This window comes from Toxotes jaculatrix, chromosome 6 (genome assembly GCF_017976425.1).
Source record: "Toxotes jaculatrix isolate fToxJac2 chromosome 6, fToxJac2.pri, whole genome shotgun sequence".
NCBI classification, from domain to species: Eukaryota; Metazoa; Chordata; class Actinopteri; family Toxotidae; genus Toxotes; species Toxotes jaculatrix.
The window spans coordinates 5508668-5523769 of NC_054399.1; the positions used below are offsets into that span (position 1 = coordinate 5508668).

At 45.1% G+C, this 15102-nt stretch overlaps 1 protein-coding gene across 2 annotated transcripts; it reads right to left on the reverse strand.

Moving 5' to 3' along the window:
- Positions 1-160: 160 nt before the first annotated feature.
- On the reverse strand, positions 161-14607 carry arhgap45b (Rho GTPase activating protein 45b). Of its 2 annotated transcripts, none has more exons than XM_041041272.1 (24): positions 14335-14607; positions 12878-13118; positions 11726-11908; positions 9000-9143; positions 8591-8675; positions 7384-7456; positions 7117-7192; positions 6570-6701; positions 6255-6316; positions 5987-6097; positions 5737-5817; positions 5457-5624; positions 5031-5168; positions 4710-4903; positions 4404-4525; positions 3917-4003; positions 3709-3810; positions 3456-3619; positions 3110-3298; positions 2859-2996; positions 2190-2461; positions 1837-2074; positions 1321-1426; positions 161-1135 (listed from the first exon to the last, which is right to left on the reverse strand). In XM_041041272.1, exons 1-24 carry the CDS (start codon positions 14449-14451, stop codon positions 684-686), a joined length of 3675 nt encoding a protein of 1224 aa, XP_040897206.1. In that variant the 5' UTR covers positions 14452-14607; the 3' UTR covers positions 161-683. The 2 variants fall into 2 exon arrangements, with proteins under 2 accessions (XP_040897206.1, XP_040897207.1); XM_041041273.1 differs by lacking the exon at positions 14335-14607 and adding an exon at positions 13652-14235.
- Positions 14608-15102: the final 495 nt, after the last annotated feature.

Below are 15102 nucleotides of genomic sequence, written 5' to 3' on the forward strand. Positions count from 1 at the left end.
TCCTCTAGTACTCCCTCCCCAGTACTAGGAAGTTCTCTCAGTGAGAACTATCATTAATAGTAATAAACACAGTCATTTTGGCTATTTAGTTCTACTGTTCCCCATTTGTCTTTAGCGTGGCCTGTGAAATACACAAAGAAGATATCAAAACAAGTGAAATAACAAAACAGTTTTAATATATAAGAATTTTTATTCAAATAAACCAACCACCCATAAAGACAATACAGGCAACACAACAAAGAAACGGCTAAATTTATTTTTTTAATTCTAGTGCTGAAATGAAACCAGCAGCACTTGAAAGAGACGTAACTTAGAAATTTAGCATTGCACACATTCTGATGTGACTGCTACCCACGTCCCTCAGTACAGTAAGAGCAATGAATGAAACACTTTAAAACAGAAACTGACAACGTAAAAGTAGACTTTGAAATCATCTGAGTCAAACCTCTTGAAATGACAGGAGTAATTTGCATCTAACAGCGGTAAGCGTGCAGAGGTTTCACTGGATAGGTCAATACAGCTGCAAACATCTACACAGGTTAAAAAAAAAAAAATCTTAAAATGTGATTTTGATGTACATGATAAAATATCACTCTCAGTTTCAGGTTTCCCTGGATTATTCCGCTTAAAAACCAGATTTCTGTCTTTCAACTTAATCTCACAGTGATGTTTTGATTATGATTTCAGACAAACTCAGGCTCACTGTCCCTGTTCCTCGTCAGGGGTAATTTCTTTCCACACAGAGGTGCCAGTGGAAGCCCCGACAGGCTTAAAATAGGGGAAAATGGGTAGTTGTTGTTGGACTGGTTCATGTTGAGCTCGGCCAGAGAGGCGTTCAGGTTCTGCTCAGACTCTGTGTCGTCATCTGGGGGCCCGCTGTCTGGCAGAGCAGGGGGTTCTGCTCCCTCTGGGTCGTCTTGGTCCTGATCCGCATCTTGCTCTGGATCAGTATGGGTTACAGACTGGCTGGACAGGTCTAGGCTGTCCCTGTAGCTCAGCTGGTCGTCATCCATGCTCACCTCACTCTCCTGTTTCATCAGGCCATGGGAGTGTGCAGTCCTCTTGCTGCTTTCGTCTAGCTCCGAGTCAGAGTCTGGGAGCTGCTCACTGGAGCCCAACGAGCCCAAAGAACTCCCTGAATGGCGATAAAGAGGCCACTGATCAAACAGCAGTGACAGCTGTTTAACACTATATCCAAATTTTAGAAGTAATAAATGTGTTTTCCACCTACTTTAACACCTGTAACTCAGCTGAAGCTATAAGGGGAAGTTATTTAATTTGCAGCAGTGTTATGCATACCTTGTCTTTCTGAAAACTTACCACATCCTTCCTCCATCTTGTCAGAGTCTGGTTTGCTCTGCTCCTCTCTGCCTCCATTCTCCTCTCCATTGGCAGAGCTCTCTATCTTGTCATCTGCAGTAGAGGCCTGAACCAGCAGGGGCAGTAAACAAAGAGGTTGTTATCATCAACACAAATATTGCAATAAGGTTCTTTTGTACTGACATAATATCAAACGCAAATCAGGAGGGAAGTGGTGAATTCAAATGAATCGTGCGCATCGGGCGTAACTCTGGATGGGGAAATACATGTCAACACATTAGTGCTTCCATTGTTTCTGCTTCTTGTCTTTCAGCCAGTTTTGGCTTCAGGCTCATAAATTATTTACCGTTATGACACACAGCACAAACTGAAATTTGCCAAAGACGCACTGCCGAGTGCTTCATGATCGTTCTCCTCATGCCTAATTCTTCACAAAAAAAGTCATAAATCTTTGTATTTGATGCTCCATTCACTGGAAGTCACTTTTTTTTTTAATCGGTACAGAGAGGACCCTACCTGCTGAGTGGAGGTGGAAGCAGAGCGGCTGGTTTTGTGGGACTGAGAGGTTTTGGATTGGAAGATGGATGAATAGAAGACTATGAGGACTTCAACAATGCGGGCCTGGTGGGGGTAATCAACCAGAGAGGACAGGGATATCGTGGCTCCGCTCGGACGGGGACGCATCAGGGAGGGCCCAAACACAATCCCCAAGTTACTGGGACTCATCTTGTTATCCTCCTCCAGCTCTGCGATCCTGGAAGGACGACGTTAGAGGAACAATCAAGAACACGTGTCTGCACATAATTAAATCTAACAGAGCTGTTTATTTTTTTTCTTGTTGCTCCACTACAAGTGGCATAATAACAGACCTTCGGAGGTGGCGAATGATGTAGCGCAGTGTAGCGATGTTAGCCTTGGGCAGCTCCTTCAGAAGCTCCCTCAGCTTGTCCACGAGCACCAGGACCTCTGGATCGGTGTCAGGACCTAGATCTACCAGCTCGGGCCCCCTGCCCACTGCTGGGTTATTACTGCTCGACTCAGCCTCCTCTCCCTCTGGTGTCTCTGCTTCACTCTGCAGACTCTCTTTGGCCAAACCCATCAGGCTGTTGTACAGGCGGAAGAGCATGATGGGCTCTGGCAGCTGGAGAACAGGGGCAGGGGGTGAAAGGAAGCAGTGTAAAATGAGCACAGACACAACACTTCATGTATGAGGGGGAACAAGAAATCTTTACAAATACGTTTACAGCTAATAATTTTAGTTTACTTGTCCGCCAAACTCAAACAATAAAACAATGAACTATTTTACAGTTACTTGCAAGAGTCTCTTGGCACCCCATGTTTCTGAGAGAGAGAGATATGATAATAGAATTTTAATTGTTAAACTGAAAAGAAAAGAAGATCCACTGACTAAAAGATCTAAAGATCCGTTCAAGGTGCTAAAACCTTGAACAAGCGGAGGATACATATGTAGGTGCACTTTCTGTACTACAGCCCCATAAGCTGCTGCCTGTGCTGCACAAGCTCGCATGCATGTGTACCTGTCTGAGGTAAAGCTTGAGAACGTTGCTGATGTCGTGTGGTGAACACTGGGACAGCTCGACCAGCTCCTTGCCGTTCTCAAAGGCCTGACACAGTTTCTCAACACGGGTCTTCACACCGTTCACCCTGTAGATGCCCTGAAAGGAGGAAGCGGTGGTTTATACCAGACAGTTTAGACTTCGTCTCCGTGGCTGAGGCAGAGACTCAGACAATCAGCACTTTACCAGAGAGTGTGAATGCACGTTCGCACCTTCATCTTGAGTGCCCGTCTCTCAATCTCAGAAATGCACTTGGTGATGATGAAGGGGATGCCATCACTGGCAGAGCTGGCCACCTGAGTGAACTCCCTGCCGAACAGCTGCAGCCGGCCCTGCAGCTTCTTATGGCCACACTGGATGGCCAGAGTCTCCAGACAGCGCTTGTGACACGCCAGGAAACACTGTGTGGACAGAGAAGAGGGCGCTGACTTGATGAATCTTGTCTAAAACGCCAGTGAGATACTTCAAGAGTTCTACATTCAAATCCATGACGTACTTCTCAGGACACAAAGTTCCCTCTGCAGGCCTGACGTTTTGGAGACATGATTAAGAACTCACCTCCTCGCACTCGGCCCCCTGGAAGTAAACGTAGCTGTCACACTCGCGGCACTTGGACGGAGTCCGCAGCTTCCTCAGTCGGTGTGTCTGGGCTGCTTTGGACAGGCCAATATTACGGAAAGGTCTGGTGGACACCACCACATCAGGATCCATGCCGTTAATATCTGGAGAGAGAGACCCCCATCATACACACTCTGGTTAGCCACATAATCAAACAGCAAAATCAAAACACAAGACAATCTGAAAATCTTACTCGGAGTTTCAAATGAAGCTACATTCCCGTCTTTCTCATCTGCATCCTCATTGGACGACATTGTTCCAGTGGACGATGTCCGAGCAATTTTATTGATGTCACCTGCAACGAATGTACGCTTTCAGATATACTGTGTGCCTTTAAGAAGACTTCAGCAGAGAAAGCGCCATTTGAATTATGTTATGAGTATGTTACTGTGAATCATTACTTGTGCTGGCAGTAGGCGACTCAAGGCCTCCATCTCCTCCAACGCTGTCATCGCTCACCGTTGAACCCCACGACTTGTGGCCCTGCCCTGGGAACAGATTGTCTGATTTAGTAAAAAAAACTTTTTTGTAATTAGTATGGGAATATGTTCAAAAAGATAGAGAACCATTCTGATCAGACATAACTGTCCTGCAAACGTCAGTAATCCCAGAAGGAGTAATGAGTTAATATAACTACATACAATCTCTGCAAGTCTAGATTTCAAAACCATCACAACTCGACTTGAAATCACTTTCTTTTGCAGCACTGTGTCATCTTTTAACTGCTGTTTACTCTTGACAATACGCAGTGAAATGAGCCAATGAACAGCAGGCAGAATCTCATCAACAGGCTTAATGTCTCAATAATTATAATAATCATCTTTACAAAACGACAGCACAGTGACATCCACAGCAGCAGCAGCGGCGGCAGCAGCAGGCGTCACTTACTCTTGCGGTGAGCCTCTGCATCTCTGTTATCACCAGCTGTCGTGTCCCCAGTGGTGGCGGGACTGTCGGTGTGGCTCGTCTGCTCTGCGTTAAAACTGTCATTCCTTGGTCTGTGGCCGTGGCTGCAACAATATGGAATTATAAGGTAAATATTTTCAAACTGTTTTTTTTTAATTGAAATAATTTAAAGGAATAGTTCAGCATTTTGGAAAATACACTTATTCCCCTTCTCGTTCAAGAGTTGGCTCCGTGTCAAACTCTTCCCAGAAAACCTAGATAACCTGTGGCTCTGATTGAGGCTCTTACTGTGATGAGCTGGAGGGGGAGTAGCCCTCAAATGCGTAGTGAACATTTGGCTGCTCTGGTAACTGCAGGTCCCGCACGTGGGCGGCGTACTGCTGGCCTGGGTCATACAGCTTACTGCTCTCACACAGAGTCTGGTAGTGGACGGGCAGGGCTACCGTCTGCATGTGCATCAGCTGGTAGTAGGAGATGGTCGCCTGGAGGAGGAGCAGACAAACAAAAATTACCCAGAGGCTCAGCTGTTGACATTACTCTGACGTAGCAATGGTGTGTGTTTGTCTGGCGTGTGTGTGCATGTGTGTACTTATTTGCGATTGTTTTTACCGAGCGGAGGGTCTGGTCGCTCTGTTTGATGACGTCCTGCAGCTGTCTCAGCACTGTGACCTTTGTGTGCTCCAGCTCCAGCTGCTGAGTGGTGGCATCTGCTATACAGGTCCGGTAGGTGGCCTCCGCTTCGTCTGCCTATACACACACGAACACACACAAGCACACACACACTTAATTTTCAATTTGCTTCAGCTGTTTTGTTTTGTTTTTCTTTTTTATTCTGTCAGATTGGTGAGAATAAAGATTGTGACAGTGAGCGAGCAAGATAAACATCATTTCAACTCCACACCACGTTTCACTGAAAAAGAACGTCTAGTTTTTAAATGATTTCACATGTAAATCACTTTCGTTTTTTTTCCTTCCCATGGAGATAAAGCTCTGAAACTACAGACGCAGCAATAAATCAGCGCTGCTGATAAAAACCTTATTGCGAGCCTCTTCCTCTAATCGCTTCTTCTTCTCCAGGGACTTTGCTGTAGATCCTCCTCCCTCCTCCTCGGCTCGACAGGCAGCGGTTTTGGCCTTTTCGTACTCCTCACAGCGGACCATGTAGGCTTGCTTGGCCTTTCGCAGGTTCACCTCACACTCCATCTAAACACATTCAACACATCATTTTTGGTCCTTACTGTTTCTTAGTGTCACTTAGAGATAAATGAAACACTCTGCTGCGACGTGTTCACATTAAAGGAATACAAAATTGTACCAGTTTTCTCTTAGCTCGGATCCAGTGCTCCTTGATCTCCTTCCGTCTCTTTTCATGCTCCTGTTTACGCTGCGTCAGAGGCTGCGCAGACAAACACAGACAGATCAACACAGTGCATACAGGGGCAACACAGTCCAGTTTTGACAGCAGCAGCAGCTGGTGAGCGACTGTTGCAGGGTGATTAAAGAATTAACAGAGCTCACAGAAGCTGAAAAGAGTTCATGATGCAACAGGTTTCGGTAAAGTTTACCTGGATGAAGGTCTGGCTGTGCAGGGTGGTGCTGGCCTGCTGCAGCCCCACACTCTGCTCCTGGTCCTGCTCTAGAGCCAGAGAGTAGATGGAAAAGAGGGGCATGTGGGGCTGAAGGAAGTGAACACAACACAGAAAGTAAGGGTTTGATATTGAACCAAAACAGACGGACACAATGTCATTTTGATTTAAGTTTATTCTAACTTTTAAGATTCAGTATCACAGATAATCAGTGAGAGACAGTTGTAAAAAAAAAAAAGAGGTTTACATGTGTTATACTGTGTTTGCAGGACTGGTATAATCTCTGGAGGCCTTTGGAGAATTCAGTCTCTGGTAGAACAGAAGAACACAATCGATTAACACCACGATGAGATGATGAGACAATACTAGCTGTGAGTGCACGAAGGTCCAGCTACAGATTTTCTAATCTTGTTAAACAGTTTAGCTTGAAAAATCTTGATCTAACAAAGACAAATACCTATCACAAGTTTCCAAAGGACAAACTGGCAGTCAAATAACAATGTTAAATGACTTTTCATCGACTTTGCGTTTAATCCGCTCATCATTTGGGTCTACCACTCACCCAGAGAAATTCTCTTCTCCACGTAGCTTATCAGGTCCTTGATGTACTTGGACACGGTTTTGGCATAGAGCAGAGCCGAGTCCACTCCTCCCTCACTGCGCTGGAGCATCACATCCACTTCCTCGCTTCTGCCTGCACATCAAAACACAAACGTGGGTCACTGCATATATTGTCACTATGACGACAAAGTATTTTTGTTGCTCATGATTGGCAGTAGGTGAAAGTTCGCGAATGAGGTGTGAAGATCCATCGCTATGGTGACAATCGCCAACATCAAGGTGTTTATTTAGGTTTAATTTTGATGATAAGTGTTTGTTTGTCACTGCCGTGTTTCAGCTCAGCTCTTTGTCTTTACATCCAGTGTAAAAGCTGTCATGAATTGAATACAGGTTCATATCAGCAGCATTTTCACTGAACAAAACCGGAGTGAAAGGAAGGACAGATGTGTGGAAGTGTCACAAATGGCATCATTGGGTATCTAAAAAGAAACAAAACAAGAAACAAAAGCTGGAGTGTGAGAGAGAGAAGAGAGAGACTGATTGCCTACCCATGTCCTGCATGTCGCTCCTGAACTGTCCGCTGTCTGCTCCCTGGCCTGACGCAGCGTACAAGTTCTCCATCGACTGCACAGCACAAAGATGATTCATTACTGACAAACACAAACCAACGCTCGTCATCAACTCAGGGATTTTTTTTTTCTACATCCAGTTGAAAGCTGGGAGGGGAAATCACTTTATCTATCGTGATATTTAAGATATCCCTTCTATTTCTAAAACTGGCAGACTGAGCTGCTTTGTGATTAACGTTCACCCACCCTGCTTTTCTCGGTGGGCAGCAGGGAGAGCAGCGTACTGCTGTCCACCTCTCCCATGAGCAGCTCAGACACACTGTGGAGAAAACAACAGACAAACTTTTACAGCAGCACAAAAATACTGTACATGTAAAATGGATGCATCCGTTTGTTTAAAAAAAAAAAAAAAGAGGAAGAGGCCCTGGCTGTTGTAGGAAACCTCGACAGGTACACTGGAGACAGGAAGAGATATGTTTTTTTTCAGAGATACGTTTGTCTACCGGGTTTGAACGTGATCTCTTTATACTGTCAAATTACTTTGAGATTTGTAATCTGTGATTATTCTCTTTTTCAACAAATTCCTCAGCCACTCAAGTAAAATCCTTGTGACGTTTCTCTTGACTTGTCTGCGGAGAAAAAAAGAAAAAAGAAAAAAGTGGCGACTCCATCTTGGTGTTTTTCAGTTCATGACAGAAAAGGAGTCAAACAGAGGAGAGAATGAGGAAACAGCCTCCTCAGGCAGATTTCAACTGTCTCTGCCAGCTCACTTCCTCCTGTGACAGATATCTAAACTCTGAAATGCCACCAAGCAAGCATGTGATTAACTGTTAGCGCAATATACTTCAATTACACATAAAACAAATACATTATTTCTCTGCTGAAGGTTTACTTTTAACTGTTAAGGTATTATTTTTTAGGATTGAAAAGGGTCTGGTTAAAAAAAACAACAAAAAAAAACATTAATCTTGGATTCAGGTGCCAAATTTAATAATTCATTTGTTGTTCATTCCTTTTAAGTAACTCAAATCACTCCATTTTTATCATCTCCCCAGTTTGTAGAAACCTGTTCATTTCGCAGCCAGGTAGTGAACAACATTTTCAAGTTTTGGTTTTGTGTCATACAGCAGAAGAAAAACCACTTCCTGTTTTCAGCTCTGCCTCATGCAAATGTGTCACCATCACTGCACTTCTCTCTCTCATTCCCAACAACAGACTACTTCGTACGCATTAACACACACGCACACCAACAGCACTACCCGTCCTGTACAACACCTCTTTGGACACCACCTATGGCTTCACTGGTACTTATATTACTGGCCCTCTTTATAGCAAGCATGGCAGCTACACCAGTAAGAAGTACCTGTAGTAGTAATTACCACAGGGTTATTATAGGATGACCAGGCTGTTATTTTACAATAAGACATATTATAAAGATGTACCGGATACTTACTTGCTGCTAAAAGCAACTGCAATGGTTTCAATCGCCTTCTCAAAGTCCTTTTTGTCTGCCTCGTTACAGGCCTCATAGTGGAAACCTGAAAAAAAAAAAAAAAAAAAAATCACAACCGCACATGTGTTCAGGTTTCACTTGTGGTAAGGTACACACCACTCACCGAATGAACGTACACACCTGCACATCAGCTACATCATCCTATTACAACTACAGAAAACTATCTGTAGATATTGGGATCTACGATCGATATATTAGTGGATGATTAAATTCTGTGTCGTCAACATTTCCAAAGCAGCAGTACATTTTGAGCTTGCGCAAAAAAAAAGAAAAAAAAAACAGCCTTCTGTCTTTATTTGGTTTCATTAATTTTCTGTTCATGGCTGAAGGTTTCCGTGCACCAACTGACCTTTGACCTTTGATATGAGCTTCCCGGCAGCAGTGAGGATCTCCACTGTGTTCAGCAGAGGGTAGGTGTTAATGACTTGACGCAGCACCCGCAGGACCTCCCCCAAACACTCATGGGCCACGGGCCGTTGACTCTCCTTCTTACCTGGATGGCAGGGGGGGTGGTTTGTGAAACAAGCAGACAGAAGAGGATGGTAAGACCTAATGGGCCACACTAGTGTTTTTTGTAATGTTTGTGTCAAAGTTAAATCATAATTGTGTGGTGATGCAGAACTGTGAACTGTGACCACTGTGAAATCGCTCCTGGATGTCAGACTGCTTGCACGCATCAACAGTGAAGAGATAAGTCCATGGTAGCAAATGCATGACCAAAACCAAAACAGACTAAATTTTAACTGCAAACATTTTTGGATCTCTGTTTTAGAGCAATAGCTCGATATTTTTGGGATAAACATTTTTTTTACTTTCCAGCCAAGAAATGGGAGGAAAATCTAGGAAGTTCTTGCTCCAGTCCAAGAAACAGCCCTGCACACAACCCACTCCACGCTTACACTTTTGTACGGATTAAACAAAACATAACGTGTTAACTAGTGAGCTTTAAAGGTGCTGTAGGTGGATTCTGTATCTTTTAGATAAAGCCAAACAACTGTTTCCCCTTGTTTCTGGTCTTTATGCTAAGCTGAGCAAAGAAGCTACTGGCTCTAGCTTCTCACTCACTGTGTAGATGTAGGAGTGGTATTGATCTTCTCACTGAACTCTCTGCCAGAGAGCTAATTAAGAGATTCCCAAAAATGTCAAACTTTGCCTTTAAATCTGTGCAAGTCAGTGTTTCTGCTGTTGCTGTTAATGGAGGCAGCAGAGAGACAGACGGTCCGATGGCAGGCAGTAAGGACAGTGACAAACTAACAAGTCAGAGTGTCAGACAGGTTGGGTTCATGCACAGTGTCATCGCATCAGCTTTGATTTCATTATTAACACATCTCCAGCCTACATCTTAATTTCCTCCTCTCACACACTCACACACACACACACACACACACACACACACACACACACACACACACACACACACACACACACACACACACACACACACACACACACACACACACACACACACACACACACACTGTTTCAACAACTTTTAGCTGCCCAATGTTGCAACCTCCTACTCCTTTTTAAACCCTTTCTCTAATGGAGGCAGCTTGCTCATAGAGGAGGCCAGAGGGCAGCCATTCTCTCCATCCTCCCACAGTCTGTCTGAAAATGTGTGTCAGAGTGTTTGAGCAGCAGCAGCAGCAGCAGACGGTAAAAACAGAGTGACCTGAACACTGTGCCACAGAGGATGTGGTCTTTTCTACTGTTGTTGTTTTTTTTCTTTTTGGCAAGATTAGACTAGTTCTGGTGGTGTGCTACATCTGTTTTCTGCAGAAGAAAACGAATCACCTTTCTCACACTTGGTCTGGGCTATAGAAAAGTGGTCTGAGGTTAAAGAAATACAGCAGGACTTAAAAGGAAAGCAGAGATTAAGGGCATCTCTGGATCGCAGGAAACAAGGAAGAGACAAGGCCCAAGCTCTGAAATGCGCTGCTGATGAAGAAGAGGTGGCGCTGGGTCACGGCGACGCAGCCAACCTATCAGAGGAGGAAGTGTGGACGAGGCCGTCCTGTCAGAGGCTATCCATCATGGCTTCCTGTTTAGAAAGCTCACTCTGGGTGGAGAACATGACAGAACGGAGGCAGATGACAGCAGACAGAAAGACACAAAAACAAAGCTCTTTCCGTCTCGTCGGAACCACAAAGATCTGCCCGGAAAAAAAGCCTTTTCCAACCAGAGACAACAGTCTGATGTAACGACTTCAGACTTTATTCTAAACACTGGTTCTCTATAGGTAAACCTTTCTGTTTGCTTAGCGAGGTGGAATCAATTCTAAAACAGTGGCATTTACTCCATGAGGAAAAATAAAGGTGTTCTGCTGTTTTAAGCCTCGTTACATCGCAGAGGAGGGGAAGAGGACTGCGTGTACAAGGCAGCAGTAAACAAGAAGCTGGTTTCCTGCTGGAGACAAGAGTGTGGTTGACTCTGTGGGCGCAGCGGAAATGCAACCCTTCATTTGGAGAGAGGAAGCTCTCTTGTCAGCTTGCTTGTGCAGGGTTCTTCTGTCAACCCACTGCAACACACGTCTCTGAACAGGACTGATGAAAGACTGACAGAAATCTTTTGTGGATCACTCATGTCCCCCTTCGTCACGAGCCCCTGTCGAAATGGACTGTAGCGCGTAACGTAAAAAGGGGAAGAGGGAGACAAAACAGTATCGTTCTGTCTTCAAACTAAATTCACATGGACACAACACAAACCAGTGACACCAAACAGAAACAAAGCGAGACATGTTCTCACCAGCCACAAGCTGAAAATCATAACTGGCTACACACGCACAGAGGACTGTGTTTTGACTCCACAGTGGTGAAAACAAGCATTATTCATGTCTTCAGTTGTGTGATCGGAGCACTGGGGGAAAGTCAGGATTCATTTCCCAGCGCAAACTCAAATCAACCCAGAACACATGTCCTCAGACAAGTTTCTGTGATGTGTACTTTGGGAAAAGTACACAGTAACTTTAAAAAGTAGTAAGCTCACAAGAGAGACAGGAGCAAACTCATTATGACGGGTGAGACGGTAAATATTTGGGATCCTGTACATCATATGTCACAGGGGAAAGTTTCTTACCTTCAGCCAGCACCACATCTTTCAGTTTCTCCACAGCCTCAGCGAAGCGTGCCACGTCCCTCAGCAGGGCCGGGATGTCCTCAACTTCAATGGCTGTGCTCTCTGGACTCTCAGACGGAGGAGTTGGGGTCAAGGCCCCTTTCCCCTGGCCTTTAGTGAACACCCAGGACTGGAGTGGGAACCCTAAGGAGACAGAGAGCACATCACTCAGCAAAAATGAATTTAGCCTCCACATAAGCACAGAAGTGGCAGAGAATTAATAGACAACAATTTTGCTAAAACTTATTTATCAAGAAAAATTTTAAACATTTGTCAGTTTCTAATTCTTAAAAGAATAGTTCTGCAAATATGCTTTTCAGCAGAGGTTTAGCTAGATGAGAAAATCAATACCACTCTCACGTGTTAGCTTAGCTTAGCGCAAAGACTTGAAACATCCATTAACTTTGTGGCCTCTCAGGTGGTTGCCCCATAAAACGGAAAATTATCATTTTTAGGTTTTGGTATTTGTAAGGACTGAACATCAAGTGTTAATGACTGAGCTTTAGCGGTGCTAGCTGTCTGATCTTGGTCCCCTGAAGACAGAGCCACGCTAGTTGTCTCCCCTTGTTTCCAGTCTTTATGCTAAGCTAAGATAAGCTAAGAAGAGCTAAGATAAGCTAACCGGCTGCTGGATCATATGTAACAGGCATGAGAGTGGTGTCGATCTTTTCATCTAACTCTTCAAAAAGAGAGTAAGTGCATTTCCTAAAATGTTGAACTAGTTTTTTTTTTGTTTCAAAAATGACTGTGACTGCTGGTCAGACAAATCAGGCAATCTGTAGATGTCACCTTGGGCTCCGGGACACTGGGATGAGCATTTTTCACAATGTTTGGACATTTTAGAGACTAAACAATTGGTTGAAAAGGAATAAATCAATCAATAATAAAAGAACCGGTTAATTGCAGCTCTACTTTCTAAACCATTCCACTTTTACACTCTCAGACTTTTCATTTACACTGAGGTGAATTTGAAAGTACTTGCTAAATTTCAGGTAGGTAGAAGGTGTGTGCAGTATGTTGTGCACCATATGTGTGAGGCCTGTCACCAGATTTTGCTTTCTGTTTCAGCTAAGGTGTGGAAACGATGCATCGCACGATGTTTTTGAACCAGACCTGCAGCGCTGGCATGTCTGCTCAGAGCAGTTGGTCTCTTCAGGGTGGACACAGGAGACGGGCAGCTCATCAGAGCCTGCTTATTGTGCTGGGTGCTCGGGGTGCCCGGGCAGGACGCGGAGACGTCCTGAGTCCCGGCACAGCCTGGAGTGAGCGTTGAAGAGGAGGAAGTTGATGACGGGGAAGAGGAGAGAGTGACGTCACCTGCATCTTTCCGAGGCTGCTCCTGGAGGATGGACAGCTGAGAGGGGACAGGAAGAGCGGGAAAAAGGTCAAGATGATCACATGATAAATGGCATGAAGACGTCGGTGTGACTCCTTTTTGCTTTTGCGGCCTTGAACATAAGCAGCGCTGTTGTTGGTAAACACACATGTGAAGACTTTCACAAGATCCTGTTCTGCGTTGTGCAACACTTCCTGGCTCCAAGCAGTTGTTGGGTGTGGCAAACACCAGTGTGCAGAATTACAGAAATGTCATTTACTGTTTGGAATAAGAACAATAAGCACAGTGATATTTTCAGAGGTGGAGATGACCTTCTCCTCTGCCAACAAAAGTCAGGGAAAAGTTTTTTTTTTTTTTTTTTAACGTGGTTAGTACATTTCATTTCCCAGTTATGGTGGACTTAGACTATAGTTAGCGCCTCACGTTTTTTCGGGCCTGACATCCGCATCTCTGGCAAAGCTGAGGAACTCGCTGCTACCACAGAGTGCAAAGTAATTTCTGATGTGAAACAGAACAGCATCCCTAGAGATGACGCGTATACTGACACGTACCTGTTTAAGCCATACGTTGTGCTTGTTGGGCAGTATGTCCAGCTTGTCCTTGCCTTTCAGCTCAGCCTTCCTAACTCTCTGACTCGTAGAGTAAGGGTTGTAGCTACTTTTGCTGCCACGTTTCAGCATGCTCTTTCCCCCTTACAGCTTTGTCCCCATTCTAACTAAGCACCAGTCAGCTTTTGAAACCGATCTCGCAAGAGCATTCACACACACACACACACGCAGACACACACTGCAGCCTGTCACTGCTCTCTGTCTGAAAGCCCCACGTAAGATATACTTCCTATGAGCCACATATGAGTCAGTATGCAGTCAAGTACACACAATCACACACACAAACACACTTTTCTAACTATTTAACCCTGTGGCACCACAGCACAATGAATGTTTTCAAGTGGTTTCACACAGTCAGACTTCAGTTTCTCACCCTGATCACACCAGTCCCGACAATACACTAACAAAACTTGACTAAAGAGTATTTATATCTGGTTTAAGTGAACTTTACACACACACACACACACACACACACACAATCACCCCTGGTTTGAAGCCCCTCTCTGCAGCCCTGTCCTCTCCAGCTGAAAGTCATCTGACACCACACACACACACACACACACACACACACACACACACACTGAGCAGCAGTGCCGGGCAGAAACCAGAAGTGATGCGCTACTCACAGACGATGCGCTGCTCTGCGGCCCGGGGCTTCCTGCTCGGCTCTTCTTCGAGATGGATGGCGTCTTGATTAGTTCCCGTTTCTTCCTGAACATCTTCAGGGTGCCTTTTCCGTCCATCCCGACTTCTTTGAGTTTCACGTACAGCCCCCCCACCCACCCCCCGACTCGCCACTTGGGTGCTCTGCCGCTCGCGCTCAGCGGGAACTCGGTACCATCCAAACCGACCTTCAGCCACGGCAACTGTCTGTCTGTCTTCCTCCTCCTGCTGTCGCACATCGAGCCGCGCAGGCTCACTGGCGGAGAGACAGACAGCTCACCGCAAACCGCCTGTGCGCTCCCGGCATCCGCTCTGCGCGTAAGCTCAGTTTCGTCAGGCAGGAGGAGGAGGAGGAGAGTCACAGGGGTGAAATACAACTTCTTTTCACCAACTTTTTGGAACTTTGATTCCAGTTAAGTGACTCCCGAGAAGCTGTGTCGCGCAACTGGAACTTTAACACAAATGCAAACTGACTTTAAAAACGAAAGTCAAGTGCGTCCTGACGCAAACGCACACAAACAACTTGTCCAAATTCACCGAAATCAGTTCACCCTGAGACACGTGTGTTTCCACCATGTGACCGTCAGCTTTTCACGGTAACCTTCCGCCTCCCCTGTGCACCTGCTGCAGACAGAAAATTAAAACACCGAGATGTTGATCATTTTCTGAAACTGAGTTAGGATGTGGGCAGAGATATCACTGATCAGTGGATTGCTCTATTTCTTATTCCT